We start from the raw sequence: 18091 nt of genomic DNA on the forward strand, positions 1-18091 counted from the left end.
AAAACAAAACGACGTGCTGAAAAAAATGAAGTTCAATGCTTCCAAGCATCCGTCGACTTGATTCTGAGCATGCGTAGATTTTTAACCGATGGTTGTGCCTACAAACGATCGTTTTTCCCATCGGTTAGGAATCCATCGGTTAAATTTAAAACAAGATTGCTTTTTTTTAACCGATGGATGAATAACCGATGGGGCCCACACACGATCGTTTTTGACTGATGAAAACGGTCATCGGTTTAACCGATCGTGTGTACACGGCATAAGATTTTTCTTTGTTTTCCCAAAAATTTCAAAAGGGTTCAATCATTGCCTAATTTTACTTTTGATTTCTTTTGTGAAAGAAGTTCATGTAGGTTGCCTCAGTGCAATTGTTCTCCAAGGCATATAAAGCATATAAAGCAGTAGTGTAATGGTAAATTCTGACACCAAGCCAGGGTATTGGTTACCCATGCAATATGCTGTACTTATAAATTATATCATTTGAAGGACAGCAAGGACAGACAATGAATTGTAGTATAACAATAACTCCTTTATTAAAGAGTTCCCAACTGAACAGAAATAATACTACATTCAAGATAAAGAACTAAACTAAAGCTAATGCCGAGTACATACGATCGGAAATTCCGCCAATAAAATTCCGATGTGAGCTTTTGGTCGGAAATTTCCGACTGTGTGTAGGCTGTGTGTAGGCTCCATTGAAATTTTTCTGTCGGAATTTCCACCAAGAAAAATTTGAGAGCTGGTTCTCAAATTTTCCGACAAGAAAAGTTCTTGGAGGAAATTACGATTGTCTGTATGCAATTCTTCATTTTTCTCGGCTCGTCGTAGTGTTGTACGTCACGCGTTCTTGACAATCAGAATTTTGTGTGACAAGTTTGAGACAAGATTCTGTCAGAAAAAAATCCACAGTTTTCTTGTCGGATTTTCCGATCGTGTGTACGCGGCATTAGTTAAGATTACTATTGATTGATTGATTTTTGAGCTTGGTTAGGCGCCAAATGCCCACTGGCTACTACCTTGAATCAATCCACGGTTTGGAAGGAAGAAGAAAGGAAAGAGAGGGTGAAAAAAAAGGGGGAGGGGTAACCAGCCCTTAAAGGGGCAAGGGAAACGAACCGGAAAGCATAAAAGAGGAAAAAAACAGAAAAGAAAGAGAAGAAGAGAAGGAAAAAACTAGAGAGAGGGTACATGACATCGTTGATGTCTGCATAATCGGGCCATTCCGGGGTCATGGACATTAGAGTGGCAAGTGGCTCCTTCAATGGAAGGGGCGGAGTATGAAAAAAAATGAAAAATAAATGTATCCGTAAGCCTGGAGGAACAGCTCCATCTTCAGTTTTTTTCTGAAGAGGAGCAGGTTGGGTGTCATCTTAAGTTCCAGGGAAAGGGCATTCCACATCATGACCCCCCTACTCTGAAGTCGTTTGCCTCCCATGGATAACAGTTTAAACTGAATAACTGTGGCTAAGTGTTGGGTCTTGGATCTTAATTGGCGCGTGGGTTCATAGTGCACCGCCAGACTATGTAAATACTTGGGACCCTGTTCCCAGTATGCACGGAAGAAAATACAGAGAGTTTTAAAAGTAACTCTCTGCTCGATCGGGAGCCAATGAAGAGATTTCCTGGCCATGCTCATGTGATCTCGTCTCGCTAATCCGAGTACAAAGCGAGCAGTGTGGTTCTGCACCACCTGGAGCTTGTGGATCCATTTCTGTGGGGCACCCAGTAGGAATACGTTTGCCCCGTCTAACCTGGAATGGATAAAGGCCTGGGCAAGTAAGGATCTGTTATTTTACGTGAATAGATGTTTCACTTTCCTGAGGAGCCTTAGATGGTAATTGGCATTCCGCATGATGTTTCTAAAGTGGGGCACAAACGAGAGAGTATCGTCAATTATGATTCCTAGGTTTTTTACCTGCTTGGCTGGAATGGGTGTGGGTCCGAAAGATGGAGGCCATGCCGCCAACAAGGGGGTGCTATTAGAACCGATTAATAAAACTTTGGTTTTGACTGTGTTCAATCCAAGCTTATTACCAGCCATCCAGTCCTGTATTTCTACTATATTGCTATGGATGCCATAAAAAAACTTGAATGTCTTGTCAAAGAAAAGTTGACTAGTTACCTGTTTGGTGGGTGTCAAGTCAAATATTCAATATGGGCAGCACAGTGGATTAGTGTTTAGCACTTTATGCATTGCAGCCCTAAGGTTCTCAGTTTCAATCCCAACCAGGACACTATGGGAAAGAATTTAAATGGATCTTGCTAAACTTGCATAAAAACACAGGGCGACTAATCACTGTGAATGCACCTATTTTAGTGTACCAATGTCCTGATAAAGTGACAATGGAAATTAATGGACTAATAAATTGGACTTTTGGCGGTACAGGTAATTAATGTAAAAGATCTATAAATATTTATTTATAAAAAATAAATAGATATTTATAGATTTTTTACATTAATTACCTGTACCGCCAAAAGTCCAATTTATTAGTCCATTAATTTACATTGTCACTATGGGAAAGAAATTTGCTTGTTTTCCCGGGGCTTTTTTGGGTTTCCTCAGGGTACCTCGTTTTCCTTCCACACTCCAAAGACATGCTGGCAGGTAAACGGGCACCAAAATGTTTATGTACTGTATGCATGTGAGATCTTAGATTGTAAGCTCCTTGAGGAATGTGCAATATGTAAAGTGCTCAAAGTAAGATTCAAGCCAAAAAATGTTCTGGGCATCTCCTCCACCCTCTGTTTCTATCCCTCTGTCACCTAAAGATCCCAACAAATCCTCACAAAATGTTGACTGATTGGGCTTATGATGAGTTTGATTCTTGCCACAGCAGAAGTAGTGTCAGGGTCTCTTTGACTTAGGCCTCGTACACACAATAGGTTAACCAGAGGACAACGGTCTGAAGGACCGTTTTCATCTGTCAAAACCGATCGTGGGTGGGCCCCATATGTTATTTAACCATAGATTAAAAAAAGCCAACTTGCTTTAAAATTAACCTATGGATTCCTAACCGATAGGTCAAAACCGATCGTTAGTAGGCACGACCATCGGTTAAAAATCCACGAATGCTCAGAATCAAGTCGACGCATGCTTGGAAGCATTGAACTTCGTTTTATTCAGCACGTTGTGTTTTACGTCACTGCGTTCTGACACGATCGGTTATTTAACCTATGGTGTGTAGGCGTGACGGACCATCAGTCAGCTTCATAGGTTAACCTATGACAACGGTCCTTCAGACCCTTGTCCTCTGGTTAACCTATCGTGTGTACGAGGCTTAACACATAAAAGGCAGACAACCTCTACATGGCATGTTTATAGAAAGCATATAATGCCACACATTTTCCTACAGACTCTTTTACCTTTCTTTCAGGATGCGATTCTGGATTTGGAAAGGCAGCTGCTCAGAGAATGGATGAGATGGGCTTCAAGGTGATTGCAACTGTGCTGGATGTTAGAAGCCCAGGGGCCAAAGATCTCCAGAAGAGGTGTTCAGATCGCCTGACAATCATTCAAATGGATCTGACGAAACCTGAGGACATCAAGAGAGCTCAGCAAGTGACAAAGGAGCAGACACATGAAACTGGTATGTGAATTCCCTCTAACATTAGACATAGCACCAGAACCCCACTTGATGCAAGAATACTAATCAAAAGATCGACAAAAATGACTATAATCATTATATTCATACTTGTTGACCTACCTTCAGTTTGTACTTGCTAATCTGAAGAGCAATGTGTATAGCAGGTATTTACAAAGCTTTTAGCAAGCTTTCATCAGCTACTGTGAAGCTCTGAAAGCACCAGTTTCTGCTAGTATTAAACATGTGTCTCGATGGAATAGCAGGCTGGAATCTTTCAGGCCGGGTTCACACCTATGCAAATTTAATGCGCGTTTCCCCACATTCAATTCGCATAGCAGGTGAATGTGACTGGCTCTCTATGGAGCCAGTTCACATATCTCTGCAGCGGGTCCGGTGCGGTGTGCCGGAAAAAAAGTTACGGCGCCGTAGTGTATCTTTGGCGGCGTAAGGGCGCGCAATTCAAATGGATGTGATGGGGGCGTGTTTTTCATGTAAATACGTTGTGATCCGACGTAAACAACGTTTTTTTGGAACGGTGCATGCGCCGTCCGTGGGGGTCTCCCAGTGCGCATGCTTGAAATTAAACCGGAACAAGCCAATGCTTACAACGGTGACGTCATTTTACGCAAATCCCTATTCGCGAACGACTTATGCAAACGACGTAGAAAATTCAAAATTTGACGTGGGAACGACGGCCATACTTAACATTGAGTACGCCTCATAATAGCAGGGGTAACTATACGCCGGAAAAAGCCGAACGCAAACGACGTAAAAAATGCGCCGGCCGGACGTACGTTCGTGGATCGCCGTAACTAGCTAATTTGCATACTCAACGTGGAATTCTACGGAAACGCCACCTAGCGGCCGCCGAAAAAATGCACCTAAGATCCGACGGTGTACTAAGACGTACGCCTGTCGGATCGATCCCAGATGCAGTCGTATCTTGTTTTGTAGATACAAAACAAAGATACGACGCGGGAACTTAAAAATTACGCAGCGTATCAATAGATACGCCGGAGTAATTCTTTTGTGGATCTGCCCCTATGTAACTATCTAACTCTATAACTATGTAACCACTTCATCCAGTGCTTATAAAATAAAAAAAATCTCCTGGAGAATTGTAATGGCTTATTTAAAGCAACGTCCAGCATTCTCAATATGATCTGTGTTCAACAGTTCCAGATTGGAGATGGAAAATTGGGCAACATTTCATATTTCCCAGGAATCACAAACTTTTGAGTGGTAGTCATTCGGCTCCAGCAGACGGGAATGAGATTGCAAAACAAAAGAGGATTCTTCTGGACAGCCGCACTCCGAACAAAAGTTGCCTTTATTGTAAAAATCCAAGATAGAAAAACAGCACTACATGTCACAGCATACCGGCAGAGCTGACGCGTTTCACACTGTATTTAGTGTTTAATCATAATCATTTATTCTGAAGATTTCCACACCTGAGCGGTTTTTCTTTCTAGATGGGAATGAGTTACTGCAAGATTTTCATGGAAGATTTACTTTAAAGAGACTCTGCAGAGCATCCCTCTTTAAAGACTTTCCATCAAAATCCTCCAGCCCCCCAAATCAGATTCCCTACAAAAGCTTTTAAAAAACAAAGCTGGTAAAGAGAAAAAATACTTACCACAGCACCAACATCTACCTCATGGTAATTCCCCAGAGAATTCCTCCATTGCAGGAGTGTAGTCTAGCAGGATTTTCCAGCTTTCCCAGGAGGCAGCGGTGAGGCGTGTAGATGTCAACTTGAAAGCGTTGGGAGCCAAGACCAAGTTAAAGCGGGGGTTCACCCAAAAAATAAATTTTTAACATTACATTCAGCCGAGTTGTCATGATGACAATCGGCTGTTTTGTTTTAATTTTATCCCCGTACATACCGTATTTTCACCGCCGCTTCCGGGTATGTCTTGTGCGGGACTGGGCGTTCCTAATTGATTGACAGGCTTCCGACCGTCGCATACAGCGCGTCATGAGTTGCCGAAAGAAGCCGAACGTTGGTGTGGCTCTATACGGCGCCTGCGCACCGACGTTCGGGTTCTTTTGGCAACTCGTGACGCGCTGTATGCGACGGTCGGAAGCCTGTCAATCAATTAGGAACGCCCAGTCCCGCAGAAGACATACCGGGAAGCGGCGGTGAAAATACGGTATGTACGGGGATAAAATTTAAAAAAACAGCCGATTGTCATTATGACAACTCGGCTGAATGTAATGTTAAAAAAATGTTTTTGGGTGAACCCCCGCTTTAAAGTGGAAGTAAACCCTCCTATTGTTTTCAGCCAAGGAAGCGGCCATCTTGGCCTCTGTTTAATCTGCAACTGCCACAATGCTGCACATGTGATCAGTTATGAAACCAGCCATTGGATGGTTTGACAGTTTGGTTGAGAGCACAAGCAAATGTGACATCTAGCATTTCCGGCATGCCGGGAATGTTAACTGTTTTTTTAAACTATCAAATAGATGGGTTTACTTCCACTTTAAGTAATTGTTTTTCTACATTTTTTAACCACATGCTAACTGCCCTGTAGCAGTAAATCTGTGCAGAATCATGTATATATACTGTACGTAATTATGTACTTCTGGTAGGTGGGGTGCCGCTTCTGCTGTGATTAGTCACAGCATAAGCAGATCAGCGGGTGTCAGTCAATGAATGTCCGCAGGCAACCGCTGATCGTCAAGGAGAGAAGCTAGACGGAGCTCTGTATAGAGTATGTAAACAATGCAGAGCTCCATCCTGACAGCAGGATGTGATGGATTTTCTTTCCCTGCAAAGCAGCACACAATACACAAAAATACTGGCTAGGCACACATTTAAGCCTTTGATCGCCCTAGATGTTTAACCCCTTCTGAGCCAGTGTCAGTACAGCGACAGTGCATATTTTTAGCACTGATCACTGTATTAGTGTCACTGGTTCCCACAAAGTGTCAAAAGTGTAAATTAGTGTCAGATTGTCTGCCACAATATCACAGTCCCACTAAGTCACCGATCGCCACCATTACTAGTATACAAATAAATAAATAAATTCTAGTATACTGTATATACCATAGTTTGTAGACGCTATGTGCCAGATTCACAAAGAGATACGACGGTGTATCTCCTGATACGCCGTCGTATCTCTGAGTTCCGTAGGTCGGATCTATGCACCTGATTCATAGAAGTCGGTCGGATCTTAGGCTGCAATCTCACGCTGTCCGCTAGGTGGCGCTTCCGTTTGTATACGCGAAGAATATGCAAATGAGGAGTTATGCCGATTCCGAAACGAACGACCGCCCGGCGTTTTTTTTTACGTCGTTTGCGTTCGGCTTTTTCCGGCGTATAGTTACCCCTGGGTCTATGAGGCGCAGCCAATGTTAAGTATGGCCGTCGTTCCCGCGACTAAATTTTAATTTTTTTACGTAGTTTGCGTAAGTCGTTCACGAATACGGATGGACGTAATTTGCGTAAACGTCGTAAGCATGACGAGTTGCCGACGTCATTTGGAGCATGCGCACTGGGATTCATTTGCGGCCGGCGCAGTTCGTTCGGCGCGGGGACACGCATCATTTAAATGATACACGCCCCCTACCCGCCGAATTTGAATTCCGCCGGGTAGTTTACGCTACGCCGCCACAACTTTACAGGCAAGTGCTTTGTGAATACAGCACTTGCCTGAAAAACTTGCGGCGGCGTAACGTAAATGAGTTACGTTACGCCAGCAGAAAGATCCGCTGATCTTTCTGAATCTGGCCCTATAACTTTTGCGCAAACCAATCAATATATACTTATTGGGGCCGGGGGGGGGGGGGGCAATATGTAGCAGAATACGTATTGGCCTAAAATTATGAAGAAATTAGATTTTAAAATGTTTACAGCGGTGATCAAAATACCACCGAAAGAAAGCTCTATTTATGGAAAAAAAAGACAAATTTAATTTGGGTACAGTGTTGCAGTTAAAGTAACGCAAGTGCCATATTGCAAAATGGCCTGGTCATGAAGGAGGAGTCAACGCTTTTTGTAGATGATCTGATTTTGGGGATATGGGCTTTCTATAGAGCTTCGGATAACCTTCTGTTTTCATTCTCATTCTGTTATTCATTACACATTGGTCATTTCAGACACTTCAATAAATATGGACCACTGCCAGTTACCATAGCACATGATAGAAGTTAGATTACTTCTGCTTGGCAGGCTTCTACTGAGGACCAGTAATCTTTCATATCATCTTCCATAATCATTTACTTTATTCTGTTTAATGTTTAAATGCAAAACATAGTGTCACAGATTTTTATCCAGAGAATACCCCTGATCTCCAAACTGGGAAATATAACCTCTCTGAGGACACACTACCTTTAATCATTAATAGATATGCAACCTGATTATATTTTTAATTCTTTATGCTTTTTTTGTTGCATGCTACACTAACTTGCTTAAGATAATTAAACCAGACTTTGCCAGCGTGTATCCAAGATTCTTAGCATATACAGCAATAAAAAAAGACAAATATAGAAAGCTGATTGTAGTGGCGGGGCAGCATTTTGGCTGTTAAAGTACTGATTAAAATAGTCTATATCAGTGGCGGTGCTTCGATAGTGGGCGCAGGAGCGCCGCCCCCTCTCTCTCCTGCACCGCCACTAAAGTCAACAATACATGCATTGCATGAATCTATGTATTGTCGCCGGCGCCGCTGCCGCCCACTATTCAGATGGCCAGCCCCCTGGTGAGCGCCGGCCATCTGAATAACAGCAGTTGGTTGGCTTTGGAAGTGTCTATCAAAGCCAGCGGCTCTGAAAGGCTTCCCGATTACAGCCTGTTGGCTCTAATCGGCTTCCAAATAGTTAACTAGGGGACGCACACGGTGTGCGTTCCCTGGTTAACACCGACACGCATCTCAGCCAATCAGGTTTACCGGGTATGGTTACCGGTAACCTGATTGGCTGAAGCAACATCGAGGGCGGGAGAAGACATCGAGGGACAGTGGAGAGAGGATGGCTGACCCAAGAATGGTAATTACCTGGCCAGAGGGGGACAATCTGGTGGTATTTGAGGGGGCAGACTGGCGGCATTTTACAGAGCAAACTGGCAGTTTTTGAGGGGGCAAACCGGCAGCAATTGATGGGCACAGTGGCGGAAATTGATGGCATTGCACAGTGGTGACAATTGATGGGCACAGTGGCTGCGTTTGATGGCACAGTGGTGACAATTGATGGACACAGTGGCGACAATTGATGGGCACAGTGGCTGCGTTTGATGGCATGGCACAGTGGCTGCGTTTGATGGCATGGCACAGTGGCGACAATTGATGGCACAGTGGCGACAATTGATGGCACAGTGGCGACAATTGATGGCATGGTACAGTGGCTACAAATGATGGGCACAGTGGCTGCATTTGATGTAACAGTGACAACAATTGATGGGCACAGTGGCTGCGTTTGATGGCATGGCACAGTGGCTGCGTTTGGTGGCATGGCACAGTGGCGACAATTGATGGCACATTGGCGACAATTGATGGCACAGTGGCGACAATTGATGGCATGGTACAGTGGCTACAAATGATGGGCACAGTGGCTGCATTTGATGTAACAGTGGCAACAATTGATGGGCACAGTGGCTGCGTTTGATGGCATTGCACAGTGGCTGCGTTTGATGGCATGGCACAGTGGCGACAATTGATGGCACGGCACAGTGGTGACAATTGATGGCACGGCACAGTGGTGACAATTGATGGGCACAGATGTCCAGATCTTATATAGTTATTCCACATCCTCTCTTCACATGCATATGGCCTCATGAGGGCCTAGTGAGTAAAGCAAGACCCAACGTGTTTCAGACTTTCTCTTTCTTTCTTTAGGGGTGCAGAGAAACCTATAAAATAATCTGCAATAAAGTACATATCAATAATTATATGCAAATTATAAAAGCAATGCAAGGTGCTACATTAATATAGAGCTTATTCACTCACATTTGGGGGAAAAAAACACTGCAAGAAATTGCGTATGTATAAAGATGCTGTCAAAGAACATCTGAATTAAATGCAAAAGCCCGGCGGGCTGCGGCTTCTTCATTTAATTAAAACACATTACTATCACACAAGGGGGTCACCTAACCACAGTTTTCAGCAGAATATTAGGGGGTCGTCTTATATGCCGAGTCGTCTTATACGCCGGCAAATACGGTACCAGAAATGGCTGTTGCTAGGCAGATCGTCCTAATCTGCCACTTCCTCTTCCGCGGTGGTCTCTCTTCTCCTCCTCGTGCTACCTCCTGGGAAATGGGGAGAGGTGTCTTCTGGGACCTTGTGTGTGTCCCAGGAGACAGCCGCCCATTGGTAAAGCACTGCACGACTCGTGCATGCGCAGTAGGAAACGGGCAGTGAAGCCGCAAGGCAAAAAAATAATTAAAACAACGTTTTTTTTTTCTTTTTGAGAATTGCTTTTAAGGACTGTTCTTGTTGCACTATCCCCTGTTTTTGGCTGTGTTTTTTTTGTGTATTTTTTCGATCTACTTTAAAACCAAGAAACACCTAGTTTGGTTCTATTGAACACCATGACTTGCCATGACTATTGCATGTGTGTTATTTTAAGTCCATTATTCTCCTATGTAGATGGATTAAGATTTGCTAGTAAGTCAGAACTGCTCGTTATCACCCTCTAGCACAGCAAAGATGCCCTCAGAATCTCAAGCACTGCTGGAAATGGGGACCATCTTGTGCTTTTTTCTGAGCCCCTTCCACAGCCTAGCTGGACGTCATGAACTTCCACGTCCACTGTCCTTCTTAGGGTAGAGGTGCATAAAAAGTCAGTAAGGTTAGTTTATTGTCGGAGATGATCATTTATTGCATCTGTATTTCTTTTTTCAAAATAAAATGTGTCACCTAAAAGGAGATCTATTTCTATTGTTTATTTATGCTGAAATGTATCGCTTCATGATGCCCAACAAATCTGTTTATTGGTTAAAACTGAACTTCAGGAAACCTTCAAATGCTTGCTTGCAGTGGAGCTGCACCTGCACTGGTTAACCACTCATTTATGCCTAAGAAATTTGACAAGCTTTTTCTGTTCCCGAGGGATAAAAGAGGAGTTAAACTTTGCCGTGTGGGTGCAGGAGAAGATTCTGAGGTTTCCTGAAGCTGGGATTTAAAATATTTCTGAATTTGCCATTTAACCACTTAAGACCCGGACCATTATGCAGGTAAAGGACCTGGCCCCTTTTTGCGATTCGGCACTGCGTCGATTTAACTGACAATTGCGTGGTCGTGCGTCGTGGCTCCCAAACAAAGTTGCCGTACTTTTTTCCCCACAAATAGATCTTTCTTTTGGTGGTATTTGATCATCTCTGCGGTTTTTATTTTTTGCGCTATAAACAAAAATAGAGCGACGATTTTGAAAAAAACACAATATTTTAAACTTTTTCATTTAATAAAGATCACAATTAAAAAAAACAAAAAAACAATTTTTTCCTCAGTTTAGACCGATATGTATACATCTACATATTTTTGGTAAAAAAAAATCACAATAAGCGTATATTGATTGGTTTGTGCAAAAGTTATAGCATCTACAAAATAGGGGATAGTTTTATGGCATTTTTTTTTTTTACTAGTAATGGCGGCGATCTGCGCTTTTTATTGTGACCGTGACATTGCGGCGGACATATCGGACACTTTTGACATGTTTTTGGGACCATTCACATTTATACAGCGATTAGTGCTATAAAACTGCACTAATTACTGTGTAAATGTGACTGGCAGGAAAGAGGTTAACAGTAGGGGGCACTGAAGGGGTTAATATGTTCCCTGGGAGTGATTCTTACTGTAGGGGGAGGTGGACTCACAAGAGGAGGAGACCGATGTGTGTTCCTCTGTACTGGGAACACACATCGGTCTCCTCACCTCTGACAGGAGGTGGATCTGTGTGTTTACACTCCAGCCGTGATCTCGGGCAATTGTGGGTGCCCGGCGCTCCCTAGATGGCCGGGAAGAAAGGATGTTGTATGACGTCCACCCGGAGGGAGGGTTCCTGCCGGCGTCATAATATTATGGCCCGGTAAGGAAGGGGTTAAAGCAGGGCCATCTTCATTATTGATTAGACCCTGGGCAAACATTTTCTTGCACCCCCCCCCCCCCCTTGCAATTTCACTCTCCACCTGCTCTGAGACATACAATAAATAGCAGCTAGACTCAAAACCAGTTTACTGAATCAGATCAGGCAGCAATTGCGATTGGTTGCAGTGTATCATTACTGCTCACTGACTGGCTGCTAGAGGTTACAGCATGCATTATGGCTCACTGATTATTTGCTGACTTCTGCTTGTTGATTTGGTTCCTAGAGATTACTGTACATCAATACTGCTCACTGGTTGCTAGAGGTTACTGGACACCCTTACCACTCACTAATTGGTTGCTAGAGCTTACTGCACATTATTACTGCTCATTGATTGGTTGCTAGAGGTTACTGCATATCCTTACCGCTCAATGATTGGTTGCAAGTGTTTAGTACACATAATTACTGCTTACTCATTGGTTGCTAAAGGTTACAGCACATCATCTCCTCACTGCCTGCGCACCATGGATTGGGAAGGTGAGGGGACCCATCAATAGACAGAAAACTACTAGGGATCAGTGGCAATGCTGGGGGGTTGATGGAATCAGTGGCAGTGGTGTGGGAATGGGATTAGTTAGGAGGCAGTATACTGTGGCAAATTCTGAATCGTAGCACAAGGGTGGAAATCTTTGGCAAATATATAGTGGGGGATACTATATATATTGTGCTACACTGTTAGTGTAATGCAAGCTGCTTCTAATTTTGACTGTCCTATCAGCCTGGACCACAAACCTTCCTCACTGTGCTATATGTTTTCTGCTGCACCATGGGCATGGTTAAATCTTCTAAGGCCCCATACACACGAGAGAATTTATCCGCGGATACGGTCCAGCGGACCGTTTCCACGGATAAATCCTCTCAAAGATTTCCGCAGATTTCTATGCGATGGAGTGTACACACCATCGCATTGAAATCCGCGCGGAAATCCTCTGGCGATGACGTGTCACGCCGTCGCCGCGATTATGACGCGGCGACGGGCGCGACGCTGTCATATAAGGAATTCCACGCATGCGTCAAATCATTACGACGCGTGCGGGGAATCCCTTTGGACGGATGGATCCGGTGAGTCTGTACAGACGAGCAGATCCATCCGTTGGGATGGATTCCAGCAGATGGATTTGTTGTGCATGTCAGCAAATATGCGATCTGCTGGAATCCATCCCAGGGGAGATTTATCCGCGGAAACAGATCCGCTGGCGTGTACACACCATAGGATCTATCCGCAGAAACCCATTTGCTGGGATTTATCTGCGGATGGATTCTATCGTGTGTATGGGGCCTTAGTCCTCTCCATAAAATTATCAGAAATTTGTGCTTAAAGTAAGAAACATTTTTTTTTTTCATTTTGGATAGAGTAAGTATAGCCCCATGTCAGGGAAGGGTCATATTTAAATTAGGGGGTGCACAAGTTTAGTCAGGCCTAGGGCAGTACAAAACCTAAGTATACTACTGCACTTTAGGATAACTCAGACTTACTATTGCTCTGTATACTTGTCAGTGACCTAGAAAATAATGATGCCAGGGGTTTATCATACACCTAGGCAACTAAGCATTTTTTAGATGGTATTTATATGTGACGTGGACTGTAGACCTGTTTTTTCAGCATTTTTTCCCTTAAAAAAATCTGATTGCCAAGACCCAGCAATGTTTTGTATGGTACTTTTTTAAATCTTAAAGTGGGGTTTTGGGCATAATTTTTTTATTTATTTTTTGCAATATAAACGTAATTCTAGTGAATATTCTTTAAAACATATTGATAAATCACCATCGGTACATAAATCAGTGCAAACACTTACCTGATATCCTCTCTGCAATCTTGTGGCCGTTTCCATCATAGCTGTGGGCATGTGAAGCCCAGTTCCTGTGTCTTCCTGGATTTTGCAAGTGAGGTGCATGCTGGGTAACCAGCATGCACCTCTCGATCTCGCGCATGCACAGTAGAACGGCGCTCGGCAGTGTAAGGCCCTGTACACACGAGCGGATATCCGATGAAAATGGTCCGCCGGACCGTTTCCATCGGACATTTCTGCTCCGGATTTTGATCTGATGGCTGTACACACCATCAGATCAAAATCCCCGCGGAAAACATACGCAGTGACGTGGCCGCGCCGTCGCCGCAACGATGACGCGGCGACGTGCGCGACCCTGGAAGGTAAATACTTCCACGCATGCGTCGAATCACTTTGACGCATGCGAGGGATGGGGATTGGTCGGACTTATCCGGTGAGTCTGTACAGACGACCGGATAAGTCAGACGGACAGGTTTGAATGAATGAAAAACTTATATAGCGCAACACATGCGTTTAATTTTAGGGTGGACCTCCGCTTTAAGTTGCTACCAACAGAAGAAACAAAGTGCTGGACAAATAGTCCTCAAGCTGTCCTGTTCTTTATAGTTGATATTTTTTAACATGCATTCTCCCTTTCTATTTAGGTCTTTGGGCGCTGGTCAACAATGCTGGATATTGTGTTCACTTTGGAGATGCTGAGCTATCACTCATGACCACCTACAGAGGCTGTATGGAAGTGAACTTCTTTGGGACACTGGAGATCACCAAAGCTTTGTTACCTATGTTACGCAGTTCTAAGGGACGAATTGTGACTATTGGAAGCCCAGCTGGTAGGTACCATTACATTATAATTACCTTCATATTAATAAACAGCAAATATATTGTATAATGGGCTCGATCCATTAAATCCATGACATTCTGCTGTAGATTTACCATGCAAATTAAAAGAACTTTCTAGGAAACACTAATACTAGAGTCATAAGTATAACCTGTCCGTGGTAGCCATGATTTTCACTCCCATACACAGGCCCGTCGGAACTAGACAGGCAAACCAAGCAATTGCTTGGGGCCCCCGAGCTGGCCAGGGGCCCCCAAGCAGGGTCCTTGCCTTGCCATGCTGTCTCCGCTAGGGGTGCAATGGATTGTGACCGATCCGCGATCCGAACGGGTCGGCCTGTTCGGATCGGCACAGATTGCGATCCGCAGAGCGCAACGCCGCCGCGGCCTTAGGAAAGGCCGCGGCTTTGGCCTAGCTCCGGAGCGGTCGGCCATTATTTGCTTAAATAGAGTATTTGTAAATCCGACGGACTGTTTAAATGTTAAATTAAAAGTAAAAATCATTTGGATCGCTACGCTGTGGTTCCTGTAGGCATTGCGAGCGTTCGGGGGGGGGGGGGGGGCCCCCATGTCCATTTTGCTTGGGGCCCCCAAATTCCTTCAAACGGCCCTGCCCATACATAACAAAACAAAACAAAACAAAAGATCAACGGGTGAGAGCTCCCAATGGAGTCTGCTGATAGCTGCAAGCCAAATTGGCGGACCTTGGCGTACCAAAGGTAGTGCGCATGCGCACGGTCCAGCCAGCGACATGCTATGTATCCTCAGTGAATAAGAGGAGGGGAGGAAAGACACGGAGAAACATCACGGTTACCACGACAACGTGTTTCGGAGGTGTGGCCTCCTTTTTTAAGTCACTGAAAAAGGAAAAATACTGAGTGACTTTAAAAAGGAGGTCACACTTCCGAAATGCATTGTCATGGTAACCGTGGCTTTCCATTCCTCCTCTTCTCCATGGTGTCCGGGATACTTAGCGAGGCATCAGCTGGAACATGCGCATTCACACAAGCTTCAGTATGCCGAGGAGCAGAAATTTGGTTTGCAGCTGCCAGCAGGCTCCATTAGGAGCTCTCAGCCGTGGATCTTACAACAGCCAACGAGTCAAGGTGTGATGAGCGGAGACATGCCTTATTAACCTATGGATCGGGCAGTGAAGTACCAAAAGGCCCCACATCCCAAATGTGTAAGAAGTAAATGTAGAGGCAGAACGGAACTTTTAAGATGCCAGAAACAACTCATTTAGACCAAAAGGTAAGATTCAATAAAACATAATTTTCATTTAGAACAGATTAGAAAATAGTAGTTATAAAAACCATCACAAATATCCAAAGAGGCTTCATGTTGGAAGGACCCATTCATGCCATTTATGACTAAACCAGGTGTTTAAACAGACAAAGTACGCTTGACGTCCTACCCCCAGTGGTGAGGATATACACCACTGGGGCAGGTTTGTCAGGGTAAGGATATGTAACTGCGCCACCCTCCCCAACGCCAAATGCATGTTGTAGGATCCATTCTTTGTCCCCCTGCTCTGGCTGCCCATGGTTGGCATGGAGTGTGCATTGTACACGTGTGTCCAATTGCTTCGTGTTGACTGTGTGCAGATGGAATGAAGAGTGGGAATACTGGAACACAGTATGACAGCAGTAGCTAACATGAAGCTGTGACCCGCTGGCTGCTAGCCACTTCTTTGAAGGAGACATGCTGGAGGAGCCCCCCTGTTGTGCCCAGAGCAGCTTCCCCACCTGCCCACACCTTTTCCTGGCCCTGTATGGCAGTACCAGGGGCGGACTGACCATTCGGGCACTCGGGCACTGCTCAAGGGCCCCATGCCACTAGGGGGCCCCATCAGGGTTGCCAGCCTCAGTAAAACCAGGGACAGTATGTAAAAATCTGTGTTTTTTACACCTATCCCTGAAATGTCCCTTACCGACATCCTATGGGTCTAAAAATCCCAAGATTATAGCTGCCCCGCCTCTCCAGTACCTTCTCGGTGTGTGTGTATGTGTACTGTTTGTCTGTCTGTTTTTTTTCTGTGTGTAGGTATACTGTGTGTGGATATTGTGTGTCTGTATACGGTGTATGTATACTATATGTGTGTGTCTATACAGTACTGTGTGGCTCCATAATCTCCTATTGCCCGGGGGCCCCATAATCTCCTATTAACCGGGAGCCCCATAATCTCCTATTGATCGGGAGCCCCATAATCTCCTATTGATCGGGAGCCCCATAAGCTCCTATTGACCGGGAGCCCCATTATCTCCTATTGATCGGGAGCCCCATAATCTCCTATTGCCTGGGGGCTCCATAATCTCCTATTGCCCGGGGGCCCCATAAGCTCCAATTGACCGGGAGCCCCATTATCTACTATTGAGCGGGAGCCCCCTAATCTCCTATTGCCTGGGGGCTCCATAATCTCCTATTGCCCGGGGGCCCCATAATCTCCTATTGATCGGGAGCCCCATAAGCTCCTATTGCCCGGGGGCCCCATGAGTTGTCAGTTCGCCCCTGGGCAGTACAGATCAAACCCACACTTGAACTAACTGTAACACCTAATTTCAATTACTGGAAAACCCGCTTATCCTCCATTCAAGGTGTTATTATCTCAGATGTTGAAAAACGATTTTATTAGAAACATTAACATTTAAATGATTTGTTAAAGATAAAGCAATTAAACCCGTTGGTTAAATAAGACTACCTTGACTATCATGACATGCAGATCTCATCACATTTTATGAGCTATTCATCTAGAAATAGAGTGCCCAAATGTTTTCTCCCGAGTATATAATTAAACCACTAAGTCCATTTTTGTCATCACCCCCCATTTAAGCTTTTCCTTTCAGCTGTCACAGTACCTGCCTAGTGATTATTACAAGCTATGAAAATGCTTGTTAAAAGAGCAATCATTGCGTCTGTTCACCGACAGTGTCATGGTTTCCAGGCTGTGCAGCTGGTCTCCTGAATTTGTGTCGAGTGATAAATATATGTGCTTTGTTTAAAAAAAAAAAATAGTACCCATAAATGGCCAGAGATACCCAACAACACCAATAAGCATTACTTGGTTTCATTATGCTCTTATAAGACAAACACTTGTATGAATGGAAAAAGAATGCTACTTAGTGAAGCATATTTATGGTGTTTATTTGAATCTGCAGTAGGTCTTGTGTATGTAGCACTACCCCCCCAGGATCCACTGGTAAATATTGGTTATCTCCCACCCTGCACAGCCAGGCACATTCATTTCTTGATCATTGGGACAAGAAGCAGTCCTTGCATCTTTGTTTGTTTTTTTATTTATTTAGGGAGATTGAACTTGGATGGGGAAATGTTAGTATGGGATGCCCACTTGATCAGTAGAAACTCAGGGACAAACTATATACATCCAGTATTTACACACTCCTCTTCTACCTCCAGCACAGACTTGCTTGCAGAACTACAACTCCCAGGATCAGCTAGCACTTTGAGGATGGTCTGATAAGGGTGTACTCAGACCATAACAAGTGCCGTTTGCAGGCAGGGACCGCTGGCCCCTTTTGGTGTAGCAAAAATAGAGGTCTTTGGTGCTAGCTGTCCTCTCCTGTGGCTACTGCTCCCAGTGCCACCTCTTCAGGCACTGCCAGCCCACCTGGCTTCAGATGCCCCTTTCACTAGCCCTCCTGACTACTTCTCCACAGTCCTCACAGACTGACTCTGCAATCATCACAGACTGCTTGCACCCATTCCCTTCAGGCATGCCTCTCAGTTCTCTGACTGCAACACTCATCAGCCCACGTGGCCGTCTTCCTCTCTAGAGATTTG

General features: G+C 44.5%; 1 protein-coding gene across 1 annotated transcript in view; it reads left to right on the forward strand.

Moving 5' to 3' along the window:
• Positions 1 to 18091, forward strand: part of HSD11B2 (hydroxysteroid 11-beta dehydrogenase 2) — a 93891-nt gene that overhangs the window by 67206 nt on the left and 8594 nt on the right. Inside the window, exons 2-3 of the mRNA XM_040329079.1 lie at positions 3375 to 3587; positions 14101 to 14286. Of these exons, the coding sequence (XP_040185013.1) occupies positions 3375 to 3587; positions 14101 to 14286 (399 nt within the window). The remainder of the gene's footprint in view (positions 1 to 3374; positions 3588 to 14100; positions 14287 to 18091) is intronic.

Source organism: Rana temporaria, chromosome 11 (assembly GCF_905171775.1).
Source record: "Rana temporaria chromosome 11, aRanTem1.1, whole genome shotgun sequence".
In the NCBI taxonomy this organism is placed as follows: Eukaryota; Metazoa; Chordata; class Amphibia; order Anura; family Ranidae; genus Rana; species Rana temporaria.